The sequence below is a fragment of the Oncorhynchus kisutch genome, linkage group LG14 (assembly GCF_002021735.2).
Source record: "Oncorhynchus kisutch isolate 150728-3 linkage group LG14, Okis_V2, whole genome shotgun sequence".
In the NCBI taxonomy this organism is placed as follows: Eukaryota; Metazoa; Chordata; class Actinopteri; order Salmoniformes; family Salmonidae; genus Oncorhynchus; species Oncorhynchus kisutch.
Genome location: NC_034187.2, coordinates 83,151,855 through 83,173,611, shown reverse-complemented (window position 1 = coordinate 83,173,611; position 21,757 = coordinate 83,151,855). Strand labels below are relative to the sequence as shown.

The window sequence follows — 21,757 nt, the reverse complement described above, 5'->3', positions numbered from 1 at the left end:
ACTAAGTGTATGTTGTGTAGTAAGATGTTAGTAGCCCATGTGCCTTACCCTAATAATTTGGTCTATTTACCCCTCTTAATTTCACCTACTGTTCTGACTTGGTGGTGCACATGTATCCTATAGCCTGTTTAAGAGACATGTAATCATTGAATATTGTAAGAGCTTTCATTGTCTGCTTGTATGCCCCCTTTACTTATTCTACATTTCTGACTTGGTGTACAGGAAGAATACTGTAAGGACAGCCCATGTTCTGAATTCTGTCGCTGAACATTAGTTATATTGACTATGTCTGTCCGAGCTCACTCATTAATGTTTTAATCAAAATTACGGATTGCCTCTTATCCGCTTGTCGTCCCATTATGCCATAGTTTGTACATTTCAATTGTCATTAGAAACAACATTTCTTTAAGCAAGTCAGCCATATCAGCTATGTTTTTTTAAAGGCACTAAAGGAACTGAGGCTGAAGGAACTGTTTTGCTGCCAGACAAGGTTCTGCTGATAGCCAGGAGTAGCAGTGGTAAGATCTTGGGACTTCTGTTGGGACAGCTTTATGTAGGCCATTTGTGGGCACCGTTTGTCACCGTTATGGTGCAACTAATGTAATGTAATGTATTGTTTAGTGTTGTGTAGTGTAGTGGATTTGCTGGCATGCACACCACTTTTTTTTGTTGCCCCACCAAGATTTATATGCCAAAATCGCCACTGGGTGGCGCTAAAGCAGCGGGCAGTAAACCTATCTCACTGAGCTCACTTCCGTTAATTCTTTATTCGACAGTCGCATGCATCCGTCTCCATTTTCAACAGGCAAAGCGCCGCGACAGGAGCACCCAGCCGCCCTCGTCAGCAGCCGTGCGGTAACAGCGAGAGCAATACATGCGAAGCAGCGAAATTAATCTGCACGAATAAGTGGATATTCACGCACTGATTACATAATTTTACTGGACTATTTATTCTACTGTTGTTGTTTATGTTTTCTATCCACCCGAAGTTTGTTTTTAATTGCACAATTCGCATTTCTAACTGATTTCCAACTCAAAATGGAGAATCAAGAAGGCAAATATCTCCCGGAGCTTCTCGCGGAGAAAGACAGTCTGGACGTGTCATTTACGCACGCGATGAAACTTTTATCCGCAGGTAAAAACAAATGTCATTAGCAACATTTTGCCGCGTCCTTCGTTCAAAAGGATGTATATTTTATGGATAGCGTTACGTTTTTTGTTGTTGTAGCTTTGTTCGTTTTGAAAAGGACTGGATTGTGTGCACCAAACGGGACGGGTATAGCGATTCTGTAAAACCCTGCAAACAACACATCCTTTCATAGCCTTTCTACGACCCGTCACCACACCGCAGTTCGGCTACAGTGTGACACGTGATCTAGACACGGTTTTAGCAAGCGTTGGAAACAAATGATTGAATGGGAACCATTTCTAGTCGAGTTTACGAACTTCCCCTTTCTGAAATACCGAACTCACTTGAAAATGCGTAAGAAGTAGCTTAACCGAAATCCTACTTTCAAAGCTGCAGCTCCCTCTATACATGGACCGAATGGGCTTTCTATAGCCAATGTCTGCAACCCCGAGAGGAGTATGATAGGATGCTCTAGGTCTTTTTTGTTGTTGTCTGGCAGATACAGTACCGCCCTTTTATTGTGTGTGTGTGTGGTATAGTAGGTCACAACAAATCACTATCACCAAAACTGAAAAGCATGTTTGCTGTTCTCTGGTTGGTAGGCCTAAAATATAGTTTATTTTGGATAGAAATAATGATATTCAGAGCTGGATGTAGGTCTCTTTGACATGTGTATAATCACATGTCAACGCGTACCAGTTGTGGTTGTTTATTTTGTAGAGCCTACTATTGAAGCGAAAGTTGTGAGCGTGGAAAAGACAACTAGGCTACGTTTTTGTAACCGCTTCAATTTGATACATTATAACTTGTGTGTCGATATGTTGACACGTTGTAACTGCGTGTGTAACAATATTTGTATCGCCACAGTGTAATAATGTATGGTAGCGTTTGTCTGCAAAAACACGTGTCCTGTTCCTATTCGGTCAGTGATAGACGCTATGTGTTTATGGGCCCGTTTCCCGGACACCATTTATGTCTAGTCCTGGACCAAAAAATGACCTTCAATGGAGAGTCCTCATTGAAATTACAGTAGGTTTTAGTCCAGGCCTGCGCTTAATTTGTGTTTTGGAAACCCGCCCCTTCTGTTAAGTCAGACGATGAGAATATTACAGATAAGACGTTGAAAGGTTTTTGTCTGGAGAAGCACAGCAGTGAGTTGTTAAACGTATCCGGAAGGTGTATAGCCTCGACTTCCAGCTCACTGTTAAACGTATCCGGAAGGTGTATAGCCTCGACTTCCAGCTGGATCTGACACACTTTTTCGATGATGAAATATGTTTTCTCCATAGGTCCTTTCCACCCGTGTGTTTCTCATTACAACACGGACCTTCTGGAATTAAAATCTAGCACTGGTACTCTAGCCTACCATTTGATGGGGGTGCGGATCTAGTTTTATAGATAATTGTGTAGCCGAATGGACTGAATTGTGAGTGAAAAAAAGCGTTAGTAATTTCCTAAATTGTGTGCGTGTGTTGTTGGGACGCGTGTGCAACACTATCAATACCAGTCAGTGTCTTTTGTGATCACACATGAAGGCGTGCTTCTTCATTGCTGCTAGATAAATGTATCGCAGTGAATCACAAAGCAACCTGGAAATGTCAGGTTAAATCAGCCCGATGCCGCGTTTGATGTTACTGACCTCGATAAAGATAATCTGTCACGAGCTCATCCTAAAGACCCAGACTGGGACCCGGCTGTGACTTTGTCTTGTCACCTTTTTTTTACATTTAAATGTCAACCAAATGCTGTCTGAACGATATGGCTATATACATGCCTACTATACAGGCGTGTATGACAGGTGTAAAACAGGTTGCTTAAGTTAGCTACTGTATATCTCACCGTGGCTGTGTCCCTTGTGGAACCTCTGTCCAGACCTGATAATCATTCAGATTGTAGTGCTGGATATGACTAGCGTGCTACAGAGCCTGTACATGACTGTAGTAGTGTTGTGACTGGCTGGTTAAATAAGTACAGAACAATAGATGCATAGTGGCACATGGTTCAATGTGTGTGCAGCACAGCAGCCACCCAGACACTGCTGCTAGCAGACCTCTGGCTCCCAGCTGGTAGTGTAGTTGACACGTTTGCATGTGGCATGCTGAGACACTGTCATCGCAGGGAGTGAGGCGGTGGTCCGTAATGAATGGCGTTGTACCGTACTATAGACTTTAAGGCTCTCCCATGGCTGTATGAGCAATTAGAGGTGCAATATGCAGAAATAGCTCTGCCATTTCCTGGTTGCAAAACTTGGACTAGTTTAGATAAACTGAAATTATTTGACAAAAAAAAAAAGCTAGTATAGTGTAGAGAATCATTGTACCATCGTAACCGCTGTGAAATATATTTTCAATGACCAAAAATTGTTACATTTTCAGCTTGTTTGGAGCTGATGTACAAAATCGAAAGTAAAAGTAAGAATAGAGAGCATAGAAATATCTCACATAGATCGTATCTACAGATCTATCACTCACATTTCTATGTGAATTTGATCATGTCGACCCCCCAAAAATGACCTATTGCGTTTTTAATGTTTTCACAGTAATTACATTAAATGGTATCTAAATTGTTATATCATAGTAAGATTTCGTGTGAGAATGAATTTAATTCTCCCTTGTAGAAATCGAGAGAATCCAGAAAGGTGAGCCCAAGAAGGAAGGAGGAGATGCGTATTTGGACCTTTTCACCGTCAAGAATATCAAACTGAAGGAACGCGTGCTCATACCCGTCAAACAGTATCCGAGGGTAAGCCTTCCACCTCTCTTTCCCCCTTCCTTCAGCAGCAGGGGGGGGGTCAAACAGTATCCGAGGGTAAGCCTTCCACCTCTCTTTTCCCCTTCCTTCCTTCAGCAGCAGGGGGGGGGTCAAACAGTATCCGAGGGTAAGCCTTCCACCTCTCTTTTCCCCTTCCTTCAGCAGCAGGGGGGGGGTCAAACAGTATCCGAGGGTAAGCCTTCCACCTCTCTTTTCCCCTTCATTCATTCAGCAGCGGGGGGGGGGGGGGGGTCAAACAGTATCCGAGGGTAAGCCTTCCACCTCTCTTTTCCCCTTCCTTCCTTCAGCAGCGGGGGGGGGGGTCAAACAGTATCCGAGGGTAAGCCTTCCACCTCTCTTTTCCCCTTCCTTCCTTCAGCAGCGGGGGGGGGGGGGTCAAACAGTATCCGAGGGTAAGCCTTCCACCTCTCTTTTCCCCTTCCTTCCTTCAGCAGCGGGGGGGGGGGGGTCAAACAGTATCCGAGGGTAAGCCTTCCACCTCTCTTTTCCCCTTCCTTCCTTCAGCAGCGGGGGGGGGGGGTCAAACAGTATCCGAGGGTAAGCCTTCCACCTCTCTTTTCCCCTTCATTCATTCAGCAGTGGGGGGGGGGGGGGTCAAACAGTATCCGAGGGTAAGCCTTCCACCTCTCTTTTCCCCTTCCTTCCTTCAGCAGCGGGGGGGGGGTCAAACAGTATCCGAGGGTAAGCCTTCCACCTCTCTTTTCCCCTTCATTCATTCAGCAGCGGGGGGGGGGGGTCAAACAGTATCCGAGGGTAAGCCTTCCACCTCTCTTTTCCCCTTCCTTCCTTCAGCAGCGGGGGGGGGGGGTCAAACAGTATCCGAGGGTAAGCCTTCCACCTCTCTTTTCCCCTTCCTTCCTTCAGCAGCGGGGGGGGGTCAAACAGTATCCGAGGGTAAGCCTTCCACCTCTCTTTTCCCCTTCATTCATTCAGCAGCAGGGGGGGGGGTTCAAACAGTATCCGAGGGTAAGCCTTCCACCTCTTTTCCCCTTCCTTCCTTCAGCAGCAGGGGGGGGGGTTCAAACAGTATCCGAGGGTAAGCCTTCCACCTCTCTTTTCCCCTTCCTTCCTTCAGTAGCAGGCCTTGGAATGACTGGGTGACTGGGGGGGGGGGGTCAAACGAGATTACAGAGTAGGAGTGTCGAAACGTTGGCCAACTTACTATTGTTTGCCCGCTCCTCCCCCAAGGTGCCGATACGATATGTATAGAGTTCCTCATGATTCTATATGTATTGTGATTCGATACTGTGATTTTACTGCAGTTCGATGTTCGAAACATATTGCTCATCATATGTCTCCTGCAGAGGGACAAGAGGGAGCCTTTGGAAAAACCAGCTTTAATCAGTCATGGAAATAAAAGTACTGAAAACGAATTGTCTCCCTGTTTAAATGATGAAGAACAAGCTATGAATGAAACATACTGGAGTTTTAGTGCAGATGTAGCCAACTAGCGCAAAAAATAATAATATTGCAGTATTGTCACAACTATACGATATATATCGTCAAACATTATTTCCCAATATGTACCTGGATTGACGCCTCCCATCACTAGTAGGCATATGACAAATACAATTGTAGTTTTGTGGTTCACCGAACTAGGCTTCCTTCCGTGATGAGCCATTTTTTTTCTTCCTGAGACGGCAGGCTTGTGTAGGCTTCAAAAGCTCTAGGCTTTAGCTGGGTGGACCGATACATTGATCTGTCACTTGTCAAATCAAATTTTATTGGTCAAATACACGTGTTTAGCAGATGTTATTGTAGGTGTAGTGAAATGCTTGTGTTGTGTAGCTCTAACATTGAGGTAATATCTAACAAGTAATGTCTAACAATTTTACAACAATACACACACACACACACACAACTCCAAAGTAAAGTAATGGAATTAAGACATTTGGACGAGCAATTCCAGAGCAGCACAGACTAAGATACAGTAGAATAGACTAAAATACAGTAGAATAGACTAAGATACAGTAGAACAGACTAAGATACAGTAGAACAGACTAAGATACAGTAGAACAGACTAAGATACAGTAGAACAGACTAAGATACAGTAGAACAGACTAAGATACAGTAGAACAGACTAAGATACAGTAGAACAGACTAAGATACAGTAGAACAGACTAAGATACAGTAGAACAGACTAAGATACAGTAGAACAGACTAAGATACAGTAGAACAGACTAAGATACAGTAGGTGACTCCTCTTAGACCAGGGAGACTGTCAACTTTCTCTAGACAGGGTTCCTTAAATCAGAGCTTTGATGTCTAGAGTAGTTCTGGTTGTATTTAAGTAAGGTTCACTAATCGGTCAGAGATTCTGGTCACCCAGGGTCCCAGATCTGAGTCAGCAGCTGATTAGAAGGAGAGAGAATGAGAATAAGAAGTGTTTTTTATTATTATTATGAAATTGATTATTAATCCATTTCCTGGTCCCTCATTATTTTAAGTAGCACTAAAACTCTATTTATATGGTGATTACATGGTAGGCAGAACTTTGCACGATGTGTGACCACGGGCTGCCTCTGACCACGGGCTGCCTCTGACCATGGGCTGCCTCTGACCACGGGCTGCCTCTGACCACGGGCTGCCTCTGACCAGCCTATATATTTTGGCTAAATCAAGGTTTTCCCCTCCATTATTTTAGTCTATCTGGCATAGTGCGTAAGCCTAATCTTTAGGTCCTAACTGTACACGAAATAGCCTACACGCTAATCACCAAATAGTTTTGGGAACAGGCAGAAAAAGTTGAGGTTGATCCGCAAGATGCAAAAAAAGGACAATGTCGCCGTTTTTAATTCAATAAGAGTAAAGCTGTGAAATGGAGAGTTAAAAATAAATAGAGTAGTGTTGAGGGGGGAGGTGAGGAGGATATTAGTGGTTCAAATAGGACTTATGACGCGTCAAAGGAACTGTAGCCTACTGTTCAGATGGGTTAAACACACTCTAAAATTTAGACCCTACAGTCAGTAGGTCTATAACCTCTCAAATAGCCTTAATATTACCTCTTGGAGAATTAAGCGATTCTTGCAGTACAATGACCCACACACCAAATGTAGGCTACATTTGTTTGACTCTGGAACAGAAGAAATATGTTTTAATATAATATAATTTTTTTGCCATCTTGGGAGAATGCAAATGCGATTCGTTAGTGTTTTTTAATTTACATTTTTAATTTGACCTTTTATTTAACCAGGCAAGTCAGTTAAGAACACCGTTCTTATTTTCAATGACTGCCTGGGAACAGTGGGTTAACTGCCTGTTCAGGGGCAGAACGACAGATTTGTACCTTGTCAGCTCGGGGATTTGAAATATGACCACGGGCTGTAGCGTCTGTAGAGGTGCTGTCTTTGTTAGCATCGTTCAAGCTGATAGTATTTCAGCCACATAAAATATGTATCCAAGGAGAACTGAAATCTTATCAGAAACATGTTGGGTCGTTTTGACATGAGTTTGACCTTTACAACCGGTCAAACTGATGTCATTTGGAAACTTTGCACAGAAATTTTTAGTTATTTTAATTGCGAATTTTTACTGCATTTTATTATAGCATTTTCTCCCCGGCCAATGAAAAAATCTTTGCTCTGCAAAAGAAGAAGAAATGACAGAGAAATGTATCGACGTCAACTAGTTTGAAGCCTTCATTCTATCCCTTTATGTCATCATTCATTCTATCCCTTTATGACATCATTCTGTTGAGCAAGAGTTTATTTAGTTTTCTATTTATTTAAAATTGTTAATAATTTTTCCTTTTATTTAACTAGGCAAGTCAGTTAAGAACAAATTCTTATTTACAATGACGGCCTAGGAACAGTGGGTTAACTGCCTGTTCAGGGCAACCTTCCGGTTACTAGTCCAACGCTCTTAACCACTAGGCTACCCTGCCGCCCCATCTATAGGGAAACATGTAACGACAGAAGAGAAGCTGCATCTATCTAATTATAGGCAAGTTGACTATCAAATAGCCTCCCAAAAATGTTGGAAATTCTAAGCAGAAACATCTGATTTAGGCCCCCCAAAAATGGTGCACCCCCTGTCAAAAAATGGTGCACCCCCCTGTCAAAAAATGGTGCACCCCCCCTGTCAAAAAATGGTGCACCCCCCCTGTCAAAAAATGGTGCACCCCCCAGTCAAAAAAACCGTGCACCCCCTGTCAAAAAATCGTGCACCCCCCAGTCAAAAAAACCGTGCACCCCCTGTCAAAAAATCGTGCACCCCCCTGTCAAAAAAATCGTGCACCCCCCGTCAAAAAGTCATTCCGCCGTCTCTGACTGTAGCCTACAGAGGCATGTTCTATATTAGCAGGTCGGGGTCGGGTGTGGCCTCTGACTTCCACTTAATCACATGTATAGTCGGGCAGTTACGTGTGGGTTATTAGCAGTTACGTGTGGGTTATTAGCAGTTACGTGTGGGTTATTAGCAGTTACGTGTGGGTTATTAGCAGTTACGTGTGGGTTATTAGCAGTTACGTGTGGGTTATTAGCAGTTACGTGTGGGTGACCAAACAGCTGACCCATGCACCACTAATGACCCACACTGAAACACAATGGTTTATGCAACAAGTACAGAACACACAGCCATATGCTTCCCTGCACGCTGGTACACAAGGAACCACGCAGATATTCTGTGGTCTAAACCTGTCTTGTTTGTCCTGTTTCCAGTTCAACTTTGTGGGGAAGATTCTTGGCCCTCAGGGCAACACAATCAAACGCCTTCAGGAAGAGACTGGGGCCAAGATCTCTGTACTGGGCAAAGGTTCCATGAGGGACAAGGCGAAGGTGAGTGAGCTGATACACAGCTGTTACACTCGCCTGGCACGTTACACTCGCCTGGCACGTTACACTCGCCTGGCACGTTACACTCGCCTGGCACGTTACACTCGCCTGGCACCTTACACTCGCCTGGCACCTTACACTCGCCTGGCACCTTACACTCGCCTGGCACCTTACACTCGCCTGGCACGCTACACCTCCTGGCACGTTACCTGGCACGTTACACTCACCTGGCACGTTACCTGGCACGTTACACACACCTGGCACGTTACACTCGCCTGGCACGTTACACACCCAGACCGAGGGGGCTGGTCTTCCTCAATTAACTCTCTAACTGTCCTGTGTTGTTGTGTTTCAGGAGGAGGGTCTGAGGAAAGGTGGCGAGGCCAAGTACGCACACCTGTCTATGGAGCTGCATGTCTTCATCGAGGTGTTTGCCCCCGTGCCCGAGGCTTACCTACGTATGGCGCACGCCATGGAGGAAGTCAAGAAGTTCCTGTTTCCTGTGAGTGGAAGTAGACTTTTATTAAGTGTGGTGGTTCTGTAAGTTCCAGTGCCTTGTTTTGTGCCTTTTATTTTCCCTGTCTGCCCCTATAATAATAAAGGTACAAGATGAATCCAACTATGGTTCCTCAGAGCAGTGCTGTACGGGAACCATTTTAGTGTCTCTGGGAAAAAAATAAAAAATGGGAAGGTTCTATAAAGAACCAAACAAAACATGAAACGTTTCGGCCCTCTAGGACCAGAGTTGCTGTATGGTTTTAAGCCTTATTTACATATTTCCCAGGGTCCCTTTTTCAAGTGAATTTTCATGTTACCACCATGGCTGTGTTTGCTAGTGACAGAGACATGATTTGTTGTATTCATTTTTTGTCTTGTGGCCTTCACCAAGTGGCCTCCTAAGTGAATGTTGTCATTCAAATTACAATACATATTTCATAAGGCCTTTTTTTAAGGGCCTAGTTTTACCCTAATACAGTGGCCTGAACCTCCTAGTTTACTTCCTTTTTAAGGGCCTAGTTTTACCCTAATACAGTGGCCTGAACCTCCTAGTTCACTCCCTTTTTAAGGGCCTAGTTTTACCCTAATACAGTGGCCTGAACCTCCTAGTTTACTTCCTTTTTAAGGGCCTAGTTTTACCCTAATACAGTGGCCTGAACCTCCTAGTTCACTCCCTTTTTAGGGGCCTAGTTTTACCCTAATACAGTGGCCTGAACCTCCTAGTTCACTCCCTTTTTAAGGGCCTAGTTTTACCCTAATACAGTGGCCTGAACCTCCTAGTTTACTCCCTTTTTAAGGGCCTAGTTTTACCCTAATACAGTGGCCTGAACCTCCTAGTTCACTCCCTTTTTAAGGGCCTAGTTTTACCCTAATACAGTGGCCTGAACCTCCTAGTTCACTCCCTTTTTAAGGGCCTAGTTTTACCCTAATACAGTGGCCTGAACCTCCTAGTTTACTCCCTTTTTAAGGGCCTAGTTTTACCCTAATACAGTGGCCTGAACCTCCTCATTTACTCCCTTTTTAAGGGCCTAGTTTTACCCTAATACAGTGGCCTGAACCTCCTCATTTACTCCCTTTTTAAGGGCCTAGTTTTACCCTAATACAGTGGCCTGAACCTCCTAGTTCACTCCCTTTTTAAGGACCTAGTTTACAGGCTGCATCAAACTGCAAATCACATTATACTGGCTTGCGAAGTGAGTGTGGGGATATCCAACATTTGGATTTGTTATTCAACTGCAACATGCAATCAGAATGACTGCCAGGGTAGGATTTAAAATATCACACTACATAAACCATTTAAACTGGAACTAGCATTTCCGCAACGGGTGCAATAAGTCCAAGTAACAGATTGGAATAGTTTAGAAAAATGCTTTTATTTCTGTTTAGGGGCTTCCAAGTGGTGCAGCGGTCTAAAACACTGCATCTCAGTGCTAGAGGCGTCACTACAGATCCTGGTTCAATTCCCGGCGGTAATTGGGAGTCCCATAGGGCGGCACACAATTGGCCCAGCGTCGTCCGGGTTAGGGTTTGGCCGGGGTAGGCTGCCATTGTAAAATAAGAATTTGTTCTTGACTTACTTGCCTAGTTAAATAAAGATTCAATAAAACATATTTGAGAAGCATAACATTAATCAATCAATCAATCAATCAATCAATCAATGTACCTGCAGAAACAGATATTGAAACAAACACTTCTAAAAAATCAACCTGCAATAGAGCATGCTGGGAAATATGATGTATGGTTCAACTCTGGTTATTAACACCAACACTGGGGTTCTTTTTACACCACCTGATTTAACTCTTGAATCAACACTAGAAACTTTACACTGAAAAATCAACACTAGCTAAGACTGCCCAATTTGCTGTGTGCTATGAAAGGGACACAGCTGCAGGCTTCCATACATTTTCAAGAATGTATGGAATTCTGAAGAACCATTTGATGCCACGTCAAGAACCCCACACTTCACCCAAAGGTTATTTTATCAGGCAAGAGCTCTCCAAGGAAACCTTAAGAGCTGAGGAAGAACCATTTAAGAAACAGTGCACCTTGTCAAGGTCATGATCAGTTGCAAAAAAAAACTAGTATTTTTATTAGACATGTTTAGGTTACTTTTCAAGACATAAAGAAAATAGCATATTTTTTTCATTATTTGGATGAAATGGTTCTGGTTCCCTTAACAGTTATCAAATGCTATTGATTGGTCTGTTTGAACAGTTTGACACGATACACAAAGCTAGCACCACGTCATTCGATGGACTGACCGACGATGCATCGGCTCACCTGGAATAACCAGCCTTGATAGGGCAGCGAGTCTGAGCCTCTAAACAATCGGCTTAAAAAGAATTGGGTCACTTTCACCGTGCCAGCAGGGTGCCCCCATATGGCTCTAAATATCCGTAAGCCTTCTGTGTTAGAAGAGGAGGGCAGTGCTGCCCAGAGACACTCCTCTAACTGCAGACTTACACTGGGGCATCTGGAAAATAGTTGTCTTTTAACTGCTTCTCTGGATCCGTAGCTATGCCAGCATGAGCGGAATTCTTGAAAATAGAGTGGAATTTTACACTGTGCAGTGCGAACGTCTCGCAAAGCTGTGTTGCTTTACTCCCAGGTTTCATTGAAATGAACAGGTTACACATACAGGTTGTGAAGGCGTTTGTTCGGCATAGGCCAAGAGCATAGCACTGATACTACAAAAAAAGGAACCTCCTAATATTTAGAAAAATTCTTAGAAACGTTTTGCATATAGAGGTTGCTGTTATCCCAGATCTATTTCTGTGGAGACCTTGAGTAACAGCATTCTGAGAAAATGTCCCCCAGCTCAATTCTGGTGGCCCATTCCTGTAGCATTGGGGACTGCCATGTTGCCTCTAATACTTTTGGAAGGATTCGAAGCTGGAGAATTATGGTTGGAATTCTGGAATCTGATGAACTCGTTTTAATATTGTAATATATTAATCCTATAGATGTAGGATATTAATTTGATCAACCTGTAGTTGCAGGAAATGTCCTGTACAGAAGGAAATGTGAACTTGTAGTGTGTTCGAGGCTTCTAAAGTTTGTAATTTCCACTTGAACATTTCTGACATAATTTGCCCTAACTAAAAATGTATCAACCCCTACAAAAAGGTCCACGATAATTCCCATTTCCTCTGGCCGCAGGAATATTTTCCTGCTGTGAGAAACTGGTCAAATGAATATCCTATATCTGTAGCTATGCAGTATTTTGTTGTGACTTTACTTGCATTAATTTGATGTTTATTTATCGAATCAACTGTGTATAATTGTTACCCGATTTTATATTAATCATGTAATTATTAACACATTAGGAATTTGGGGCACCACGAGAGCGGTTGTTTAAAGAGTCTCCCGAATTAAACTCAAAAGGTCCTTACCTCATATCCATAAAACAGTCAAAGTATTAAAAGTAAGAAATGTATTTATGCCATATATCTCTGTCGGAACCAGCCCTCCTTCAGAAGAGTGTTCGTTTGGCCTTTCAGGATTCCCCTCCTTTTCCCCGTCTTCGTTCTGCTGTTCACTCTGGACGATGCTCCTTTGGGTAATGGTTAGCCAGCCGTGTCGACGGTTTCCGTCGGTGATGCGAGTTGGAGAATACGGTGATTTGAGAATAGTAGTAGGATAGGATGGTTTGAATAGTAGTATGGTACCACTTAAATTCACTTTTCTTGATCTTGATATCTGACTTAGGACAGCTAATCAGCCGTACTGGTGATTGTCTGGGAAATGAGCTTCTCTCCTACACCTCATGTTGATATTCAGTGTTCAGGATTCAGGCCACTTTACACGCACAGCTGCAACCTGGCAATGTTCTCGTCTAGTATGTTAATTCTTAGCTAGTCCTTTTATGCACTCTGGTCGAAAAGGACGGTTCCATCAGGCAGGCACACTCTCTGACCTCACTCGGGGCCTGGCTACTTACTATGCAAAGGTATATGATAGCAAATGATCTCTTATGACTCCTTCAATTACATTCCTATCTTAACAATAATACATTCATCATTTGGCATATTATATGCACATAGTATTGGATGGAAACATGACAGATAAAAGGGGATATTCTTTCCAAGTTATAGTATTTTGTTTATACCATTTTTAATGACATCACAAAATAAAAAAACAACATGACATTAGTTTTCTATAGCTCACCATTCCCCACATTCTTTAATATATATAAAATATATATGAAATAATGTTCCAGTATTCACTTTTGAACGAGTTTTGTCAGGAAAAGCCTGCTAACAAAGACATTCCTTTTGTTCATACCGGAGGGGGGAGAAAGAGTCTCCTTCTGCTGTAATTTACAACAGGGTGTGAACTGTCAACCCCTCCAGCAGCTCCCCCCTCTGTGGGTGAGAGAGGGTCTGGTTACTGTCATCCATTGCCATGCTGATCTAACCCATTCTGATCCTCACAAGACAGTCATGACAATTTGTTACACTGTTGCAGAAGTTGTTTGGTTATTGATATTCTAGCTATGCAGTAATTGCATATCTTAATTTCTCTGTAAAGAAGAAATACATATACAATACCAGTCAAACGTTTTGACACCTGCTCATTCCAGGGTTTTTCTTTATTTTTTTTTACTACTTTCTACATAGTTTTGATGTTTTCACTATTATTCAACAATGAAATAACACCTATAGAATCATGGAGTAACCCGAAGTGTTAAACAAATCCAAATATATTTGACATTCTTCAAATTAGCCACCCTTTGCCTTGATGACAGCTTTGCACACTCTTGGCATTTTCTCAACCAGCTTCATGAGGTAGTTACCTGGAATGTATTTCAATTAACAGGTGTGCCTTGCTAATTTCATTTGTGGAATTTATTTCCTTAATGCATTTGAGCCAATCAGTTGTGTTGTGACAAGGTAGGGGTGGTATACAGAAGATCGTCCTACTTGGTAAAAGACCAAGTCCATGTTATGGCAAGAACAGCTCAAATAAGCAAAGAGAAACAACAGCCCATAATTACTTTAAGACATTAAGGTTTTTATTTATATTTTATTTAACTAAGCAAGTCAGTTAAGAACAATTTCTTATTTACATTGACGGCCTACCAAAAGGCAGAAGGCCCCCTGCAGGGACGGGGGGATTAAAAATATAACAGCAAATTAAAACCGAGGACAAAACACACGACACAAAGACCTAAGACAACAACATAGTATGGCAGTAACACATGACAGCACAAAATATGGTACACACATTATTGGGCATAGACAACAGCTCAAAGGGCAAGAAGGTAGAGACAACAATACATCACACGAAGCAGCCACAACTGTCAGTAAGAGTGTCCATGATTGAGTCTTTGAATGAAGAGATGGAGATAAAGCGGTCCAGTTTGAGTTTATTTGTTGCAGCTCGTTCCAATCGCTAGCTGCAGCGAACTGAAAAGAGGAGCAACCCAGGGACGTGTGTGCTTAGGGGACCTTTAACAGAATGTGACTGGCAGAATTGGTGTTGTATGTTGCAGATGAGGGCTGCAGTAGGTATCTCAGATTGGGGGGAGTGAGGCCTAAGAGGGTTTTATAAATAAGCATAAATAAGTGGGTCTTGCGACAGGTATACAAAAATGACCAGTTTACATAGTAGTATAGAGTGCAATGATGTGTCCTATAAGGAGCATTGGCGGCAAGTCTGATGGACGAATGGTAAAGACCATCTAGCAGCTCTAGAGCTTACCTACCTGGAGATCACCCTTACCTACCCATCTATAAAGTATGTCTCCGTAATCTAGCATGTGTAGGATGGTCATCTGAATCAGGGTTTGTTTGGCAGCTGGGGTGAAAGAGGAGAGATTACGGTAGAGAAAACCAAGTCTAGATTTAACCTTACCTTCAGCTTTGATATGTGCTGAGAGAAGGACAGTGTACCATCTAGCTATACTCCCAAGTACTTGTATGAGGTGACTACTTCAACCTCAAAACCATCAGAGGTAGTAATCACACCTGTGGGGAGAGGGGCATTCTTCTTACCAAACCACATTACCTTTGTTTTGGAGGTGTTCAGAAAAAGGTTAAGGGTAGAGAAATCTTGTTGAATACTAAGAAAGCTTTGTTGTAAAGCTTTTAACGTCAGTTAACGAGTATAAGGTCAGTCAATCCAGGAAAATTTCAAGAACTTTTAAAGCTTCAAGTGCAGTCGCAAAAACCATCAAGCACTATGATGAAACTGGCTCTCATGAGGACCTCCACAGGAAAGGAAGACACAGAGGTACCTCTGCTGCAGAGGATGAGTTCGTTAGATTTACCAGCCTCAGAAATTGCAACCCGAATAAATGCTTCACGCAGTTCAAGTAACAGACTCATCTCAACATCAACTGTTCAGAGGAGACTGCGTGAATCATGGTTGAATTGCTGCAAAGAAACCACTACTAAAGGACACCAATAATAAGAAGAGACTTGCTCGGACCAAGAAACATGAGCAATGGACTTCTGGAAATCTGTCCTTCGGTCTGATGAGTCCAAATTTGAGATTTTTGGTTCCAAGCGCCATGTCTTTGTGAGATGCAGATTAGGTGAAATTATGATCAATGCATGTGTGGTTCCCACCGTGATGCATGGAGGAGGAGGTGTGCTGGTGACACTGTCAGTGATTTTATTTTAGAATTCAAGGCACACTTAATCAGCATGGCTACCAAAGCATTCTGCAGCGACATGCCATCCCATCTGGTTTGCGCTTAGTGGGACTATCATTTGTTTTTCAACAGGACAATGACCCAACACACCTCCAAGCTGTGTAAGAGCTATTTGACCAATAAGGAGAGTAATGGGAGTGCTGCATCAGATGACCTGGCCTCCACAATCACCTGACCTCAACCCAGTTGAGATGGTTTGGGATGAGTTGGACTGCAGAGTGAAGGAAAAGCAGCCGACAAGTGCTCAGCATATGTGGGAACTCCTTCAAGACTGCTGGAAAACTTTCCAGGTCATGGTGGTTGAGAGAATGCCAAATGTGTGCAAAGCTTTCATCAAGGCAAAGGATGGCTACTTTGAAGAATCTCTAATATATTTTGATATATACAGTGCCTTGCGAAAGTATTCGCCCCCCTTGAACTTTGCGACCTTTTGCCACATTTCAGGCTTCAAACATAAAGATATAAAACTGTATTTTTTTGTGAAGAATCAACAAGTGGGACACAATCATGAAGTGGAACGACATTTATTGGATATTTCAAACTTTTTTAACAAATCAAAAACTGAAAAATTGAGCGTGCAAAATTATTCAGCCCCTTTACTTTCAGTGCAGCAAACTCTCTCCAGAAGTTCAGTGAGGATCTCTGAATGATCCAATGTTGACCTAAATGACTAATGATGATAAATACAATCCACCTGTGTGTAATCAAGTCTCCGTATAAATGCACCTGCACTGTGATAGTCTCAGAGGTCCGTTAAAAGCGCAGAGAGCATCATGCAGAACAAGGAACACACCAGGCAGGTCCGAGACACTGTTGTGAAGAAGTTTAAAGCCGGATTTGGATACAAAAAGATTTCCCAAGCTTTAAACATCCCAAGGAGCACTGTGCAAGCGATAATATTGAAATGGAAGGAGTATCAGACCACTGCAAATCTACCAAGACCTGGCCGTCCCTCTAAACTTTCAGCTCATACAAGGAGAAGACTGATCAGAGATGCAGCCAAGAGGCCCATGATCACTCTGGATGAACTGCAGAGATCTACAGCTGAGGTGGGAGACTCTGTCCATAGGACAACAATCAGTCGTATATTGCACAAATCTGGCCTTTATGGAAGAGTGGCAAGAAAGCCATTTCTTAAAGATATCCATAAAAAGTGTTGTTTAAAGTTTGCCACAAGCCACCTGGGAGACACACCAAACATGTGGAAGAAGGTGCTCTGGTCAGATGAAACCAAAATTGAACTTTTTGGCAACAATGCAAAACGTTATGTTTGGCGTAAATGCAACACAGCTCATCACCCTGAACACACCATCCCCACTGTCAAACATGGTGGTTGCAGCATCATGGTTTGGGCCTGCTTTTCTTCAGCAGGGACGGGGAAGATGGTTAAAATTGATGGGAAGATGGATGGAGCCAAATACAGGACCATTCTGGAAGAAAACCTGATGGAGTCTGCAAAAGACCTGAGACTGGGACGGAGATTTGTCTTCCAACAAGACAATGATCCAAAACATAAGCAAAATCTACAATGGAATGGTTCAAAAATAAACATATCCAGGTGTTAGAATGGCCAAGTCAAAGTCCAGACCTGAATCCAATCGAGAATCTGTGGAAAGAACTGAAAACTGCTGTTCACAAATGCTCTCCATCAAACCTCACTGAGCTCGAGCTCGAGCTGTTTTGCAAGGAGGAAGGGGAAGAAATTTCAGTCTCTCGATGTGCAAAACTGATAGACATACCCCAAGCGACTTACAGCTGTAATCGCAGCAAAAGGTGGCGCTACAAAGTATTAACTTAAGGGGGCTGAATAATTTTGCACGCCCAATTTTCAGTTTTTGATTTGTTAAAAAAGTTAGAAATATCCAATAAATGTCGTTCCACTTCATGATTGTGTCCCACTTGTTGTTGATTCTTCACAAAAAAATAGTTTTATATCTTTATGTTTGAAGCCTGAAATGTGGCAAAAGGTCGCAAAGTTCAAGGGGGCCGAATACTTTCGCAAGGCACTGTATCTAATATATTGTTATTTAACACGCTAAATAAATGATTCCATAGTTTTAATGTTTATTATTATTCTACAATGTGTAAAATAAAGGAAAAACCCCTGAACGAGTAGGTGTGTCCAAACGTTTGACTGGTACTGTTGGTTAGCCTTGTTTGTTTGGTTCATATGGGTCAATGTAGTGATTTCCCAGACAGACTTGTTTAGATTGGAGTGGAGTGCTCCATATTACACCCATTAATTATCCCTCTGAAAATTATTCTAGGTTAGCGAGCTTCATTTGTCTAGTTTGAAGTGGTTTGATTTTTCTAAGCTGGGGAAGGCACTGTCTCTCTCCCTGCCCCCCCCCCCCCCCAAAAAAAAAACCTCTGTTTAGTCTTAATAATTAGTTAGCCTCGGTAGAAATGATCCAATGTATTAACTGTCTAAATTGTTAAAACAAACAAAGGCAATGCCGTGTTGCTCTTGGCCATGGATTAATACATAATCAGACAAATGGTGGTGTTCTGTGTGTTGTCACTCTACAGATAGGGAGCCATGTTCTCCACTCAAAGGGCTCCCTATTCCTTGGGGAGGCAGGGTAGCCTAGTGGTTAGAGCGTAGGGACGGCAGGTATCCTAGTGGTTAGAGGGGGGCGGCAGGGTAGCCTAGTGGTTAGAGCGTAGGGACGGCAGGTATCCTAGTGGTTAGAGGGGGGCGGCAGGGTAGCCTAGTGGCTAGAGGGGGGCGGCAGGGTAGCCTAGTGGCTAGAGGGGGGCGGCAGGGTAGCCTAGTGGCTAGAGGGGGGCGGCAGGGTAGCCTAGTGGCTAGAGGGGGGCGGCAGGGTAGCCTAGTGGCTAGAGGGGGGCGGCAGGGTAGCCTAGTGGCTAGAGGGGGGCGGCAGGGTAGCCTAGTGGCTAGAGGGGGGCGGCAGGGTAGCCTAGTGGTTAGAGGGGGGAGGCAGGGTAGAAGCCCCTGAACAGGCAGTTAACCCACTGTTCCTAGGCCGTCATTGAAAATAAGAATTTGTTCTTAACTGACTTGCCTCGTTAAATAAAGGTAAAATGAAATAAAAACTAAACATAATGCATGCAGTACGTTTGAGCCTGGGCCCATAGTAGTGGGAACAGTATAAAGATGGTGGTGTTTTGAGACACAACATCGGACCGTGGTTCTACCCCACCCTCAAAATGACACTCTGGAGAAAGACTATGTTTTGATGCTTGGTGTGTGAAAGGTTCCCTACTGCAGGGGTATGTATCATTTTTTATCTGTTTTTAAACCTCTCTAATAAACAGAGGAATATGTGGAAGATTTACCACTAGAGTACATTTTTACTAGTTCTTTTACCTTGCCTATGTAGGGACTGGGGTGCTGCATTGACACACTTTGCATGAGACACACACACACACTGCTTTAAAAGGTTTTATGAGACATGCTGTTTATTGCCTGCTGCCTCGCTCTTTTAGTCATTAGAGGAATGGTTTGTATTGAGCGGCTTAGTAATTACCTTTCCTCTCTTCCCTCTCTTCCCTATCCTCCTTCCGTCTTTACTACCAACCCTCCTCCTTTCTGTCTGACCTCTTCCTCTCGCTCCCTTCTTTCTCTGTCTGTGCAGGACATGATGGATGACATCTGTCAGGAACAGTTCATGGAGATGGGTTATCTGAACGGGGGCCAGGAGCACGGGCCAGGGGCCCCACGAGGTAGAGGCGGACCACCGGGCCCCAGGGGGCGAGGAGGGCCACCGGGTCAAACAGGGGCATCCAGGTAACCAGACAGACAGACAGACTCAGGATGACATTTATCAAGGTGGCTGGTGAGAATTTATTGTCTGGTCTATCTATGTCTGGTCCCCTTCTTTCCTTCATTTTCTCTTCCTCCATCTCTCCAGGGGTAGAGGTATGCTCCCACGTGGAGGTGTCACAAGGGGAGGTGCGCCCCGCGGAGGGCCAGCGAGAGTTGGGGTAGTGAGGGGGTCACCGGCAGGAAGAGGGGGACCTCCAGCTGCCCCCGCCCGAGGGGCTGCAACGCCCCGAGCCAGACCCCCTGCCCCTGGGGGACCACCGAGGATGCCCCCTCCACCCCCCCACCAGCACCAACACGGCCCAGGACCGGAACAATATGAGGAATATGTAAGTTAAAATATCAATTCATTTTAAAATGACTGTTCAGTCCTTTATCATTCCATGCATGAAACATGTATCATTCTATGACGTTTTAGAGTCCTAAGATCTCTTACATGTTTTATTAGCTAGTAGATCATTTTTTGCTCCCACCAATCATGTTGTAGTTATGAAGATACATTGTAACAATGACCATACTAGGATTCAGAGAACACCTTCATTGTGGAAAGCTTTGAAGCCGATAAGGAATAGGTAAGAATGTAATCTGGTTAGTTAACCCTCATTTATCCAGGTTAGTTGAACTCTATTTCACCAGGGGAGATCAGATCTAGGTCAAGACAGTACTAGTAGTGGGAGTCGACTAGTAATGTGTTATTGTAGAGAGCAAATCGAGTGAAGCAACAGCCTTGCCTGGTCTACCTTTTTATAAGACATTGGTACAGTGGCATTTTAAAGAACTACCCTGTTTTATATTTGGATTCCCGTTTATTTTATTTACCTCTGGTTTGGTAATGACAGCTCAGTACCTCTGGGTTAAGGTTTGGTAATGACAGCTCAGTACCTCTGGGTTAAGGTTTGGTAATGACAGCTCAGTACCTCTGGGTTAAGGTTTGGTAATGACCGCTCAGTACCTCTGGGTTAAGGTTTGGTAATGACTGCTCAGTACCTCTGGGTTAAGGTTTGGTAATGACTGCTCAGTACCTCTGGGTTAAGGTTTGGTAATGACCGCTCAGTAACTCTGGGTTAAGGTTTGGTAATGACTGCTCAGTAACTCTGGGTTAGGGTTTGGTAATGACCGCTCAGTAACTCTGGGTTAGGGTTTGGTAATGACCGCTCAGTAACTCTGGGTTAAGGTTTGGTAATGACCGCTCAGTAACTCTGGGTTAAGGTTTGGTAATGACTGCTCAGTAACTCTGGGTTAAGGTTTGGTAATGACCGCTCAGTAACTCTGGGTTAAGGTTTGGTAATGACCGCTCAGTAACTCTGGGTTAAGGTTTGGTAATGACTGCTCAGTAACTCTGGGTTAAGGTTTGGTAATGACCGCTCAGTAACTCTGGGTTAAGGTTTGGTAATGACGCTCAGTAACTCTGGGTTAAGGTTTGGTAATGACCGCTCAGTAACTCTGGGTTAAGGTTTGGTAATGACGCTCAGTAACTCTGGGTTAAGGTTTGGTAATGATCGCTCAGTACCTCTGGGTTAAGGTTTGGTAATGACAATTCCTCTGGGTGAAGGTTTGGTAATGGCTGCTCAAGGTACACATTGCAGTAAAACCAGCTCTAACAGACTGATTACCCCTTAACAAAAGGCTAAGCTGTGTTTCGCTATATTTCACTTGTGATTTCATGAATATGAATATTTTCTAGTAATATTATTTGGCTGTTTCGCTATGCTAATTAGTGTAGTTGATGACAATTCTCCCGGATCCGGGATGGGTAGTTCCAAGAGGTTTTAATGGAATTTCTTCTTTGCCAATTTTTTTACAGTCTAGAACTCATCTACAGGTGAATGGAATTCAAATCACATTTTATTCGTCACAGTCACATGTTTAGCAGATGTTATTGCGTGTGTAGTAAAATGCTTGTGTTTCTAGCTTCAACAGTACAGTAATATCTTACAATTCACAACAATACACACAACCTAGAAATAAATATTGGAAATAAGGAATTTAAGATGAGCAATGTCGTAGTGGCATAGACTAAAATACAGTAGAATACAGTATATACATATATATATATATATATACAAATATGTAAACATTATTAATAAGGTGACTAGTGTTCAATTATTAAAGTGGCCAATGATTTCTAGTCTGTATATGGA

The 21,757-nt window shown here is 43.2% G+C and overlaps 1 protein-coding gene across 3 annotated transcripts in view; it reads left to right on the top strand.

Moving 5' to 3' along the window:
• Positions 1 to 787: 787 nt before the first annotated feature.
• The window catches only part of LOC109904268 (KH domain-containing, RNA-binding, signal transduction-associated protein 1-like), a 32,641-nt gene continuing 11,671 nt past the window's right edge, over positions 788 to 21,757 (top strand). For all 3 annotated transcript variants that reach the window (XR_004202913.1, XM_020501511.2, XM_020501510.2), the window contains exons 1-6: positions 788 to 1,135; positions 3,747 to 3,871; positions 8,560 to 8,676; positions 9,029 to 9,175; positions 19,429 to 19,580; positions 19,705 to 19,945. Coding sequence is in view for 2 of the 3 variants with exons in the window: in XM_020501511.2 (XP_020357100.1) it covers positions 1,039 to 1,135; positions 3,747 to 3,871; positions 8,560 to 8,676; positions 9,029 to 9,175; positions 19,429 to 19,580; positions 19,705 to 19,945 (879 nt within the window). In the remaining variant the exon portion in view is untranslated. The remainder of the gene's footprint in view (positions 1,136 to 3,746; positions 3,872 to 8,559; positions 8,677 to 9,028; positions 9,176 to 19,428; positions 19,581 to 19,704; positions 19,946 to 21,757) is intronic.